Here is a 14238-nt window from a genome sequence, read left to right on the forward strand (position 1 = left end):
TTCAAAGTACGTAATTAGGCTTTTGGTAATTTCTGTTTTCTTTTTTTTTTTTTTTTACAAATCTTTAATTTTCATTAGGAAATGATATCTAGTATGGATTGTATTGAATTTTGTCCTTTGTAATCGAGAAGTTTTCTAGGAAAAGGATTGCAAGGCAAAATGGAAGTTTTAATTTTAGTTTTTTAATATTAGGTGTGTTTGAATTGATGAATGACAAATGGCTCTTAAAAAACTTTGTTCTTTTCACATTTTTAAATAATTAGAGATTGGTTCGTATCGTCGGCTTCAAAAATTACTGCAATTATAACATTTGTTAAATTATCTTTCGTAGATCTCATCTAGCAGCGGAAAACTTGTTGCAGTACAAGATGAATAATTTGTCAGCCATAAGTGTTAAAGATTACTGGTTACATTTAACTGGAAACGATATAACATCTCAGATTACACGGCACATATGTTGCGACTAAAAAGACTGATTGATAGTAGATTAGTTAGAAAATTTAATTTATAGTGAATATCAGTAGATGTCTTAATATTTATGACCGCTAGTATATATACATAGCGTCACACGTTACATAAGTTAGATGCCAATTAAACGAGCTACAATCGAGAAACAGAATCAATCCTTATAAAATCTTCGTCTCATTAAATAGTCGAATCGCATAATTGACCCCAACCACTGAAAGTATGTTTATAATTGATTCGTACGAGGATACAAAAGTAGGGACTAGCGACGATACTATGGAGTTTAGTAGCACTTACAACTTTGATAGATCAGATTTATAGAGGCGTTTCCATCGTGAAACGGTCAGGGTCAAATTGTTCGAACAACCCAATGCGTGTCAATGCCTCGTCTGCAACATTATCACGATCAAATCAGTGTGTTAGAACTTCAATCTTTTATGGGACGCCTGCGTTCCAGTTGTGAATCAGTCTAATTCAACATCCACATGGAACGTGGATCATTGAATTCCAAGTTCCTATAACTAACTATACATATATATATATATATATATAATACTTCGACAATCTTTTGTTGCCTGAACATGATGATAGTGGTTTTACAACCTTCTCTTCAAGGTTCTTCATAGGTAAGACTTTGGCGTTCCACTTTTTTTCTCATTCTGTCAGATATCTGCGTTAATTTAAAAAATTTTAAAAATACGGGTAAATATGTGTGCGTGCAAAATATCGATGAAGAAATTTGTATAATTTGCATAGTAGTCAAACACATGTTCGACGCAAGTATATCTCTTGGAATCGAACACTCGCTTATCATAATGACTGATGATAATTTGTACAATGAATTGAAAAGATGCCTCCTGTAAAGTAAACTAAAACAAAGTTCAATTTTATCCATGGATTAAACGAAACGAAATTCGTTTTATTTATAAATCGCACGATACATCGTACTTGATAGTTGAAACAATGTTCAATATTTTCTACAATTGCATGGAATATCGAATTCAATCGTGAAAGGGGATATTATGACGGTTTGAATTCGATGAATTCACGTTGTACGTGTTTTCTGCTTCTTCGACTATATTGAAATACGTGGTCATGTGAACCAAGTTGTAGAGAACGAAATAAGTAAAAATTAGTTGGAATCAAGTTTGGAGAATACGCTGGGTGTGGCAATACCTTTTAACCAAGGTTAAAAAGATTCCTTCCTTTCTAACCTTTTCGACATGAGACCGTGGGTCGACGTGAAGCAATTTTCATTTCCTTTCCTGTACACGGTTTTCTGCATTTCTACTCGTCGTTTAAAATACCAAGCTGTTATTTGAAACGATCAGAACGCAAATGGATAAATTTAAATGCGCGGAATAAATTTTCGCGTTTAAGATATTCCTGTCGAAATCAAAGGAAGATTAATTCCTACAATCGTTATTTAACATGCAAGAACACTATTATTGTGAAAGGGAGAAATATTCTGGCGAATAATTTATTATTTTATACTAAATAAACTAACTATGAGGCGTTATAGATTAAAATAGAGAATAGAATGTTTATTTGTATTTTAGATTCACAGCTATTACAAAGGAGATTATTGATATCCACTAAATATATCGTACATATGTATAAACGTTCATACATACAACCAATACACGCATATACACATTGCGATATATTAACTTATTTTATAACACCACAACGTATTATGAAATAATAGTATTTTATAGATAAATATTATATACAATTGAAGAGTGCTTGTAGAAAACACATTATTAATAATTATTTAGGAAGATAAATTGCACTTTAATTCCATATCACGGTATTCTTATTGCTATGTAGAACATTTCGCAATGAAAAATCAGAATCTTTCAATTTTTGTATTTACAGTGTTTTCTGCGAACACTCTCCAATTACTTTAAGCATACGAAAGAAAGTTTCGTATTTGCAAAATACATAGAAAATTTCAATATTTCATATATATATAATTGTTTTTAAAACTCGCATAAAAGCCACTTTTAACAGAAAAGCGGTCATTCCAATATTTACAGGAAAATATGTATTTACTTCAGTAGATAGATCCACTAAAAAGGAAACCATAATCCCTATAACGCGATGGACGAGACACGTTAGAACGCGATTAGAAACTTGACGTGTATACGACGAGCCAGCTAGTTAAAAATCTAATCGATAAACACCCGGTGACCTAACTTTCGCGCACTGAATAATTAACAGCGTTACAGATACCAGTGTCTTTGATTAAAAAAATCTAAGTCAGCCATGTATAGCGTCACTGTGAACAACGCAGTCAAAGTAAAGGACACTTGGCGACACGATTTATCGTCAAACAAAAAGTTATAATTATAAAGTTATAATCACGCGTATAATATTTCTGTAGAATATCTGGTCGTAATACCTTCGAACTATAACGTTTGTTAAAGACCAACGCAAAGTTTATGACAAAATTCCGTTTATTTCAGAAAAAACGAACGAAGAAGATTTCATTTAAACGCGAATCTGAAACTCTTTTAATTTCTATAGAATTAATTGAAGAAATATTTCGATATTTTATTGGAAAAGTATTAGATTCTAACAATATCTATATAACACTTGATAAGGAAATTAGTTTTATAACTTAAACAAACGACTCTAAGCTAATCTATCACGAAGAATAAAGTTTAAAATGATAAAAGAAGACGTAGGATTGCTTCTAAAAGATCGAATATGAAACTGTGCTTAAATGCTTCAATTCTAAAGATTTCTAAGAGACAACGACTGTAAAGGCAAAAATAATTAACAAAAATCTTTGGTCTAATCTGCGTTACGTATCTAACACGTGTCTTGCGCCATCGTGAGACTATTAAACAACTCGTGTATGTTTAGGCTCGAAACGTGTGCGTGATTATGTTGCAAGACTGAAATGGAGCAGCCCACGTGACCTTCTAGTCTGCTTCGATGTCATTCATTTCTACTTAGCGACCTAATTTCTCATTCAGCCGCAACGCAGGAAATTTCATCACAAAACCCGACCAAGATAAATAATAAAATCGTCGAATTTTCATTTAGCACACGATTTAATATCTCAAAAATACTCCACGCTATGAACAGAGTAACAAGTTCTTATATAGACATCTAAACAATGTAAACCTTCGAATCGGCTAGAGATGACGAGATTATGGCATTCGACATGTGGACTTCTGGAGTAATCAATATCGTGTCATATGGCGTAACACACTTAATTTGATATGCAATACGCATTAATTTTACGCTCCTAGGGTTCGATATTCCAATCTAATATGAGCTACTTTACTAATTAAAAGAACCCATCCAAATAGTTAAAATTGATTTTGCTTAGATACTGAGATACTAAAAGATCTCTGTTCTTTTACTTCGCCTAACATTAACTTTAATATTGACATAAAAGTATGCATAACGACGTATAAAATATATTGGTTAAATAAAGTTCTTGCGCTTCTTCCAAAGTTGAACACTATTGTACCTTTAAATACGATGGATCTAGATTTAAAACTATAATTAAATATCTTTGTAATTTTACATCTATGATATTTTAAAGGAAAATATCATTTTACCATTACCTGATATTTTGGAAGAAGAACATTATTGTAAAACTAAAACGTTTTGGATAATGTCTGTTATCCATGTTGGTCTAATTTCATACAAATAGCAATTCCAATTTCGAAAATGTAAGACATTCAATCAACGCATCCTCTTTCAAAATGTACATTGTATGTGCAGGTGGTCTGTGCAAAAAGTCTTGCAACAATTTAAAGGCACTGGCTGCACATGTGCATTCAGTGACCACACGTGCATAGCTTCTTTCGACGTGGATGGCTGCGTTCAAAGCCACATAAGGAACGCACATAACATACTCGATCCACATGGTATGTAATTTAGCGGCTATTCGCTCGTCTAAGATACCATAAGTGCCGCTGTACGCGAAACATTGCAACTAAAATATAGTTCTGCGGCTGGTACCATTGTCAACGATTATCGATAACGTAACAAGTTCGTGAACGTGAACGTGAAAATAGGACAAACAATAAGGCACCTCCAACCTCGACATAGATGCAATTTTGATTCAATATCTTCCATCTTTACATTTTATCGTTGCTATATACTGCATCTTATAACTAAAAAACCATTTGAAAATTTTCGATTTTTCATCCAAAGTAATTTCAAAAATATTCCTTTCCGAAGTAGAAATAATATTTTCATTTTGTATTTGTGAGATCTGATTTCTTAAAAATTCTTAAATTTAATACGTAACTACGTGCTTCGTAGAAGTTTCTCGCTTAGCATTCCATTATTAAGAAAAAATATGTATGACAAAGAAACAGATAAAGCAAGAGAGCTAACTATACTAATGTAATATACATACATTTATTTATTCATAATCATCTGCCAGAAGTTAAAATGCAACATATATGTATCTGCATATATACATGTATATAATATTTTAGATTTTCACATTACTATCAATTAAACATTCAAATGTTTACATTGTCTCATCTATTTCAGCTAGTGAAATACGTTTCGTGCAATCGTGCAATTAAAAGGAGAAAATAACGAATATTTTTCAGCACGTTGTGGCACCTCTAAAACCTGAATCGCTTAAGAATATTCGATAAAATATTCTTATTTTCTCAGTCTTTTCTTTTCAAAATGCACATAAAAAGACACTATATAAAAACATTCCATGTACAGAAATATAGATTCTATATATCCTCATTATAGATAAATGATTACGAATATACAATTACGTCTGAGAAGTTCGGAACTATTGTAGTTACGTAGAACGATAACTACGAGAGTGTAATCATCGTCTCGAACATCTGCTGTAAGAAACTTAACGTAGATGGAATGGTTGAACCTGCAGATTTCTCCGAATAGCACTTCAATTTCCCTCATTTAGTTTCTCTAATTACAAAACGGTTAAAGATAAAATTCACATTTAACACCTATCCACGCGTGTAGATACTGCTCAGAACAGTTACGAAGTTTGCCTGCTCAGATAGCCTTATCACTAACCAAGACTTCGAATATAACTTAACCAACGATCAAAGAGTTTAGTAAACCAGACAAATCATTATGTACATCTCCTATATTTACTGATGATCTTATCAAAGGAGCTACTTAATGAACACGTGTCGTGGATACGCTAGAACAGGAGATCTATATCAGTCTGATCTAAAATCAGTCCAAGGAGTCAAATCCCTCTCCCGTTTTAGTACAAATAGAAGAATCAAATTGCTGAACCATGATTCTAAATCGGATTGTTCTCATCCGCAAGTTGTCTGTTCTAACCGATCGAGCTGTCCACGTTTGGTCATTGTCCGCTCAGACTCTTCCTCTTTAGGTCTACTGTTTAAGATGGCTGCCATCGGCAGTACCATAAGACAAAGGTTATAGCTAACTATATATAAGAATATACCTAACCGATATGACAACTCCTAGAACCACATATTGATAAAGGCTTTGGTCATTCGATAATGTAAGATATTTCATCTGTAAATCTAACTGATCGATAATCCATATGGAAGAACTAGAGGTTAAAAACTTATAGGATCATGAGCGATGGTAGCCCTCTGATGGCCATCACGAGAACTATCATCACAGACACGAGGTAAATTGCTCAGAAACATGATCGCCTAATTATTACGAGCAGTTTAAAAACAGAAAATAACGATGTAAGAACTTGTACAATACTATCCTTGCGACGTTAGTCCATGAACAAGAACAACGTCAAGTGATTCTTGGAAAATCGAGGATCTGTGCTTATTACTTCTCCCTTTATTTGTTCACTATATGCAAAAACGCTACAGCTTATACAATACAAGTATGCGTATTAATAATAAAATCTAGAACAACATTTTAAAAATCGCTTTCCATTTTAGCGTTCAGAAAACAGCACTTCTGATAAATTAATGTGCAAAACCTGACCTCGTTTGTCGATCATATCCCTTCACTGTTGATCATACCCTTTATGTAACCGCACCGTTAGAGTATGTCAATCCTTCATTTACATTAGAGTCCAACATTTAGGAATGCACTGTTTTCCACTAGTCAAGTGAACGCGTTCAGCCAGATTGTAATGAAAAGAATAGCTGTTGTTCCATAACAAAAAGAAAAATAAGACAGAAAAAAGATAAGATATATTGTTGTAAATGTACCTCGTACAATAGAGGTCTCGCAGGGTATTTCATTCTTTTCTGAATAAACACATTCAAGTTGACACGTTCCAATTCGACAAATAAAGTTATACCTCAACGAACCAAAAAATTTCTTGAAATATTCAATAATCAGTAATAGATTCATCAAGAGTTCGAATCAATCAAGCTCAATTATCTTTTAGACACGTCGATCGCTTAATTTTCTACGAAGTCTGACCAGTTGATTCGACACGTGTCAATAAGTGCTATTTTTATTTTAGCGATGTCTTTTGAGTGATTAGCGCTCGCCGAAAAATAACTAACATTGCGATCAATACAGAAATAGACCTGAAAACTGTAACTCAGGGAATAACATTAAATGAAGAAATATATAGACTCTCTCTCTCTCTCTCTCCCCTTCCCCCCCCCCCCTCTTTCTCTCACTCTCTCCCTCTCTCTCGCGTAGTATCTTCATTCTTCTACAATAATATGTAGTGCTTTATTTACAAAGCTCGTGAAAGATCAGGCTATTGTGCCCTAATCCTGATTAGGGAACAAGTCATCTTCCGCGATAGCCAAAGAGAAACAAAACCAGCCACAGTATATTTCAACCATCTACTCTAAAATAAAAGAACGTCAGGAGGTATTACGTGCCCTTTGAACTCTTATGAACGTTATCATCAATGTATCAGACAATTAGTTGTGAATCGAGGATTTGGTAAAAAAATGTGTGTAAGGCAGCATTTAGTCAACTCGAAGAGTTTTTCCGCCCGTAGGACCAAGTACTTGTCACATTCGATTCTTCTTAACCACCTATATGTTTCGTTGGTATTTTTGCAAATTATTTCAGACATGGAAAAATACACGATTCTACTGGTTTGTACCCTCGTGGAACTTGAAGTAGTGAATCTTCATAGCCCTATTATTGGGATACTTGATCTTGCATTGAGGACAAGTCGCGTCTACTGCACCCTCCACCACATATTTGGTCAAATCCATCTCTCTGTGGAAGTTCTTGCTGTTCTCAGCATTGTAGATAGTGTTGTGTGTCGTCAGCAAGTGATCTGACATTGCTGTCTTGTTGAACACATGCCTATCGCATAAGGTGCAACTGTAGATAATGCTGTTGTGCGACAATTCATGGTTCTTTACGATTGTCGGCGTTGGGAATGTGAGCTTGCAACCGTCTACAGAACAAGCAAATTTGGGAGGAGCATTTTTATGTTTTATGGTAAAATGCTGGCGCAGATTCGACACACCAGAAAACTTTTTGTAGCAAATGTTGCAAAGGACTTTACCATCATTGCTGGGTAATGGTATACATTCTATATTATATGACTTGGCTAGATTCTGTAACAGATTCATGTGAGTCTTATTGTGCACCAATTGTTTGTGCTTGTACAATACGCTCATGTTTGCAAAGAATTTCCTACAGACATGGCACATAACTGACTTCCTGCCTGCGCTCATGGCATCCATGGGGAGAGGTGCTTTTTTATCCTCCTCTTCTAATTTTATTTTCTTGGATCTTGGTTCTTCTTGAGATAGTCCTCTCGCGTTGTTGTATACATGTTCGGGTTGTTGATTAAATACATTAGCATGTAGGTTGAGCCTGTGACGATGAAGCGACCGAGTACTATTGAACACTTTGTGACAGAGGGTGCATACAAGTGGACTACTTGCTAAGTTCTTGCCAGCTGATTGTAGCTTTGCAGCAGCTACGACTGTGGATTTGTGAAGCTTTTTATGTCTTGACAGTATCTTTTTGGAGCTGTATAGTTTTCCACAAATGTCACAAATGTGATCAGATTTCTTTACGTCATCAAGAATGGGTTGAGCTTTGTGCCATTGCGTATGCATATCTAATGTCTCCTTATCAGGGAAAACATTTGTGCAAAGCTCACATTGAAACTCGTCACCTGAAAAGCTCTTCTCAGTTTTATTACGAGCACAGTGCACATCCCATAAGTGTGTCCTCAATTCTGTTACATCATTGAATTTGTCACTGCAAACTTGGCATTGGAAATTACCATTTGGCTTTGTTGGAGGTAAATTTGGGTAAGATTTTCGTGCTCTAGCTGGTCGGGTCATACTGGAATTGAAGGATTCCTCTTGTTTAGTCTGGGTCAATGGCTTTTGGACATCTTTCTTCATAAATCGTAAACTCAATCTAGAGTTTGCTCGATTGTGCCAGCTCCTGTGTATCTTTAGAGATGATTCTTCCATGAAAATCTTACCGCAAATGTCACATCCGTGACCACCTAATTCCTGAGCATGGGCAGTTTCAAAGTGAAGGTTTAGGTTAGCTCTGAAGAAGAAAGTCTTTCGACATTTAGAACACTGATGTATGGATTTCGCAATCTTTGGGTGATCAATTACTAAATGTCGGTCATGCGACTCTTTACTCTTGAACGTTCGCCGACAGTGGGCGCAGATGATGTTGCCTCTGATAACATTGTGAATATTTCTGATATGCCTCTTAAGATTAGCGCTATTCGAGAATACCTTGCCGCAAAGGTCGCACTCGTTTTTTTTATCGCCAGGATCCGAGGTGGCGCTGACATTTGCTGAATTTGAGTCCTGTGAATCTTCTTGTACTGCACCATACTCCACACAGGAGATGTTTGCATTTCTTTCATTCGGATCTTCTATACCATGATCTTTCATGTGAATTTCCAAAGCACCTGCGCTGCTGAACATACTACGACAGATGACACAAGAATAAATTTTCACTTTCAGATGAAGATTTCTGTGTTCCATTAGTTCAGCTCTAGTAGTGAATTCCAAATTACAGAGGGCACAGCTATACTGATTACTGTCTGATAGTTTACCAGCATTCACTTCAGCTTCAAACGTATCCCAATCCTTGATGGGCTTTGAAATGTTCTGTGTAGCCTTTACTATATCGTTTTTCAATTCAGAAGTTGCTTCCTTGTTAAGATCATTAGAGTGCTCTTTGTGATGCTCTAAATAATCACTAGGAGATTTGAATTTGCTGCCGCATTCAGAACATATGAAATCACTCTTTTTATGGTCCAGTGTTAGATGAGAATGAAACTTTTTGAACACCAAATATGTCATGCCACAATGGACACATCTATAGGATGTTCTGGCGTCGGATGATAAACGTTGACACAAGTCTCTATGCTTCAGCATGTTTGGCTTGTACCTGTAAATCATACCACATAGATCGCATACATGATTGTGTGCAGGATCACCATTTTTGTAAGGGCTGGGTATGTTCAGAGTACGATTTCCTTTAAACGATTTTTTTGGTGACTCCTGTCTCAAAGATGGCAGAGGAGTTACTGGTTTTAATTTAGGAGGAGATCGTGTTGGAGATACCAGTTCCTCGTACTGTTTGTCTGAATGTTTTGATAGATGAGTAAGCAACTGCTTTCTGTCTGGCAGAGAACGTAGGCACATGTTACATGTGAAGCATTTCTGCAAGCCTTGTTTCGGTATAACGAGAGCAATCTTCATTGCACACTCGAACGATGCTCTACAATGTACTTTATACATCGATCGATCCGGAAACTCCGTCAAACACGCGATACACGTATGCGGTCTTAGATCGGGCATGTGCTGACGAATGTGGAAAAGAGTACTTCTACGATCGCTAAAACTTTGTTCACAAGAGTAACATGAATATGTCTTCAATTGACTTATAATATTTTGCTGCACTTGTGTCAATGGAGCATCCTTCTCCATGCTCATTAATTCATCTTCCAAATCTTCAACAAGTTCTTCCTCATCTTCCAATTCCAAGTGATTAACACTACCATTCTGTTTGTCACTGTGAAATCTTTCCATATGCTTTGCATAAGAATATTTAGAATGCAAATTAATTTGACAATGTACACATTTCTGTTTAAAAACACGTGCACCCCTAAAATGGGTGTGTGGGCCTCTTCTAACTTTTTTCTTGTTTGCTGATGTGGATGCGTTGGATTTCTGAGTGGAATCAGCTTCCATAATCCTATCCTCTGAGCTTGAAAGGGGATTCAAAACAAGTTCACTACCAGTAACAGATTCAATTTCTATAGTACAATCTGTGTCATAATCATCTTGTGGTTCAGATTTTATACAAATATCCATATCTTTCGTTAAAGCTGGTTGATCTCTCTCTAAAGCTACTTCATCATCAGGTAATTGCTGATCTTGATCATTATTTTCTAAAGGATTATTTTCCTCAAGATTAGTGGCTTCCTACAAAATAAACCAATTTTAATGTAGCTTTATTTTTTTACAGTTTGTTTCGATGCATATTATACTTACCAAATCTGAATCATTTGTAGATTCAGAAATAACCTCGACATTGTCCTCACAAAAGTCCAAATCAACAGGTTCATTCTTAATAGTTACAACCTATGACACATGACAATAATACATTGATTACAAGTCCATATATTATATTATATTCACAAAATTACTAGAACACGTATATTTACCACTGGATTTGGTTGCATGTGTTGTTCCAACCATCGATGCAATTTGTCTTGTGAACGCAAACATGTTTCCTTGTAATTATGCCACTCATTCACATTTTTAATACATTGTGCACATATTTTCGTTGATAATCTATCCGTTATTAAAATCTAAAAAGTACATAAACCCAATAAAAATATAAGCATGCACCAAGCTTTGAACAAAAGTTAGGTTTCTCTAAAGATAATATTACTATAGAAACACGTTTCATTTGATATTTGCCTATCTAACCTTTACCAATAAGAATAAACACCAATGAAATACCCATAATCACCATTGCCAATGCTCCCATCTCAAACATGATCCGTATAGACCTAACCTCAATGTACTCGTTTCAACGCAGTAACGAAACGCGAAGCGTATAAGAGTACGCGAAGAGAAACAAACATTCAGGAAGATGACGGACACAAAAGTATTAAATAACAGTATTTTACGCACGCACCTGAATCGATAGACAAGCTTGTATCTTGCTGGCTAAGGACTCCGGAGAGTCACCCGTTTCGAACACCGACAATTTTGGCTCATCGGTGGACAGGCAGAGTCTACACACATCTTCCATATTCTGCAACTCCACCACCTCGTCCATCGTGGACGTAGATGTTCGTGGCTCTTCTTCACTGAATATCAGGCAGGTGTTCTGCCTGCCAATAATGCGTGCTCCTCAGAAGCAGGTTAGGGACGCAGCGTTTTGTTTGTACGTCGACATTTGAAACTGAGCCCGAGCGGTCCATTTCGATACGTTCCTGGCGTTCAAAGGAAAAATAGACAACGAGCACGCGCTAGGTAAAAGCACGCTGCTTTTTAACGCGATATTTATTTATCGGCCGAATATTACCACGTTTCGCGTGACAATGTATAGTGACAAATATGTGGAATATATATTCAGCGATAAAAACCAAATATTTTGATCTGGATTATGAATGTATGATGTCAAATAGTTTCAAAAGTTTTTACAAAAATGATGACGTTACTAAAATAGGAAAACAGAGGTAGTAGTGGTCAGTTACAAAGCAATGGTTATATAGTTGGTCGAGTGGTCGTTTATTTTATATATATTATTTGTTAATATACATTTGACATGTAACTGTTTGTCGTTTGTACACGCTGATAAGATACATTGTACATATACTACAGGTAACGTACACGGTTACATTTCGTTTCATTTACCTTTATCATTCACAACGAATCACTCGGTAACCGCGAATTAACGAAATCAAATATTTTAACATTTTTTTTTTTTTTCAATTTCGAAGTATCAGTAGCAAATTATCATCATGCGGTTATAAAAGTAATACAGTATATAAAATCCAAAAATTCACAATACAAATTGGGCTGATCGAAAATATCCTATCGCATATAGGATTATTACATACAAAAGGTTAGAAATCAGATATGGTCACGTAACTAATGCAACCGTTATCACAAACTACACGATTATACACACACGAGCTTTATTTAATTGCAAAACGAATCGATACAGGATAAAGTTTGAAAACAAAATACAATTATGCAAAACTTTCTAAAGAGTTTCATCAATCTAAATGATTATAAAGATTAAAAGACTTATGAATATGTTTCTACATACACATGTAGCATCGATCGAAAAGCTTCAATCACTCGTACCTGAAAACTATGAGAATACGCTTTCGAACAAAATATTATTGAGCGTTCTTTTCTAAAACGTGTTGTATATATGGCAGCTATGGTATATTTTCGAAAAGCTCTTCTACACGGCGGCCACTCTAAAACCGCAAATCTACTTGGTACATGGTGAGCTTCCACGTGAACATCTCGTTAATTTATCGATACCACGTTTTGAATACAATTTCATTTTAAATATTTTTTTCTTTTTCTTCCCCCTCCTTTTATTAATAGCGTAACGATCATATACAGTGCACAAATTAGAACCATCAAGAGATTCCCTAAATCTATGTATCTCGCGGACCTTTGTCCCGAATCAGCTATTCACATTAATGTACAGTATAGGATTAACCATCGATAAATAAATTTCTATACACGTATCATTAACAAGAGTTTCCTATTCGGTCTCTTTGAAAAATATCAGCTTTCTATCCATCTACATTTTTTTCGTTTATGCCTCGATAAAGGTACTCTTCTGGTGGAACAGAAACGTTGTTTCGACATTTTTTGAAATCTCTTTTCAGTAAAAATAAAAAATTATATTTTCGATCTCTTTAGTGCGTTTTCTTTCGATTTCTTTCAATTTTGTTCGATCTCGTTTGAGAGTCAATTCGTTCGAACAACAAGCTCTCGTGAACGAATTGTGCAATGTTACGAAAATTCGTCTCATTTTATGAATGACATCTGCAACGAGGTAACGTTTCAATGATTATCTGTTATGAATCATAAAGGACGAATCGTTGAACGCCCACGATAGTTTCGCGCCATTCTTATGGCCAACCAATTCCGGTCCATGTTCCACCATTCGTCTGAATCTATCGCAGGGAAGTGTGTGCGCAGGATTACTGCGCAATTCAGGTAGTCAGGCAATTGGAATTGAAACAGGAATTCCGTTGTGACTGCTGGCGGACGTAGTCTTGTACGTTGAATTTCGTGTCGTCCGGGTCGTTGCTTTTCCTCGCCTTCAAGTCTCTGAAATCAAATAGAATTTCGCTTTTTATCTTATCAGGTCTTCTCCAGCCGCTTAAGTCTGATGAAAACCAATCACTTGAGTTTGTTGCGATTTCGCAACGTTCATGCTTCCAATGCAATGGTAGGATTAAACACTCATGAGGATTGCATGTAGAGACGGGATGAATTTCAATATATTTCCACGAATCTAAATCAATTCCAATAAGTTTCACTTTATGGGATTTATCTAGTATTTATAAGAAATGATGATCTTTTGATATTTGCAAAGTATATTGTAGCGTTACTTGGATCATTGTGAAAGCCTAGTCTAAACTGGCAGATGATTGTCCGCAGTCAATTCGTATACATTTTCCAGGGAAAAATCCGCAGAAAAATATATGTAGATTGTAGACTACCGTCTACAGTTATCTGTCAGTGTAGACTAGGCTTTACTGAGCTCGGAACCGGGATATTACAATAGAGTTTTACTAAAGTGTTTGAACTCATGTTATATAGGTTCGAATGTACTTCAAAA

General features: G+C 35.5%; 2 protein-coding genes across 6 annotated transcripts in view; both read right to left on the reverse strand.

The window, feature by feature from the left end:
- Window positions 1-1981: 1981 nt before the first annotated feature.
- Window positions 1982-11846, reverse strand: LOC126916655 (zinc finger protein 62-like). Its single transcript, XM_050722668.1, has 4 exons — window positions 11554-11846; window positions 11075-11221; window positions 10902-10991; window positions 1982-10832 (listed from the first exon to the last, which is right to left on the reverse strand). Exons 1-4 carry the CDS (start codon window positions 11695-11697, stop codon window positions 7494-7496), a joined length of 3720 nt encoding a protein of 1239 aa, XP_050578625.1. The 5' UTR covers window positions 11698-11846; the 3' UTR covers window positions 1982-7493.
- A 282-nt stretch (window positions 11847-12128) lies between these two features.
- LOC126916660 (ras-related protein Rab-37-like) overlaps window positions 12129-14238 on the reverse strand; it is a 172181-nt gene continuing 170071 nt past the window's right edge. For all 5 annotated transcript variants that reach the window (XM_050722688.1, XM_050722687.1, XM_050722689.1 and 2 more), the window contains one exon: window positions 12129-13724. In XM_050722688.1, the coding sequence (XP_050578645.1) occupies window positions 13607-13724 (118 nt within the window). In that variant the 3' untranslated portion in view covers window positions 12129-13606. The remainder of the gene's footprint in view (window positions 13725-14238) is intronic.

Source organism: Bombus affinis, chromosome 5 (genome assembly GCF_024516045.1).
Source record: "Bombus affinis isolate iyBomAffi1 chromosome 5, iyBomAffi1.2, whole genome shotgun sequence".
NCBI lineage: Eukaryota > Metazoa > Arthropoda > Insecta > Hymenoptera > Apidae > Bombus > Bombus affinis.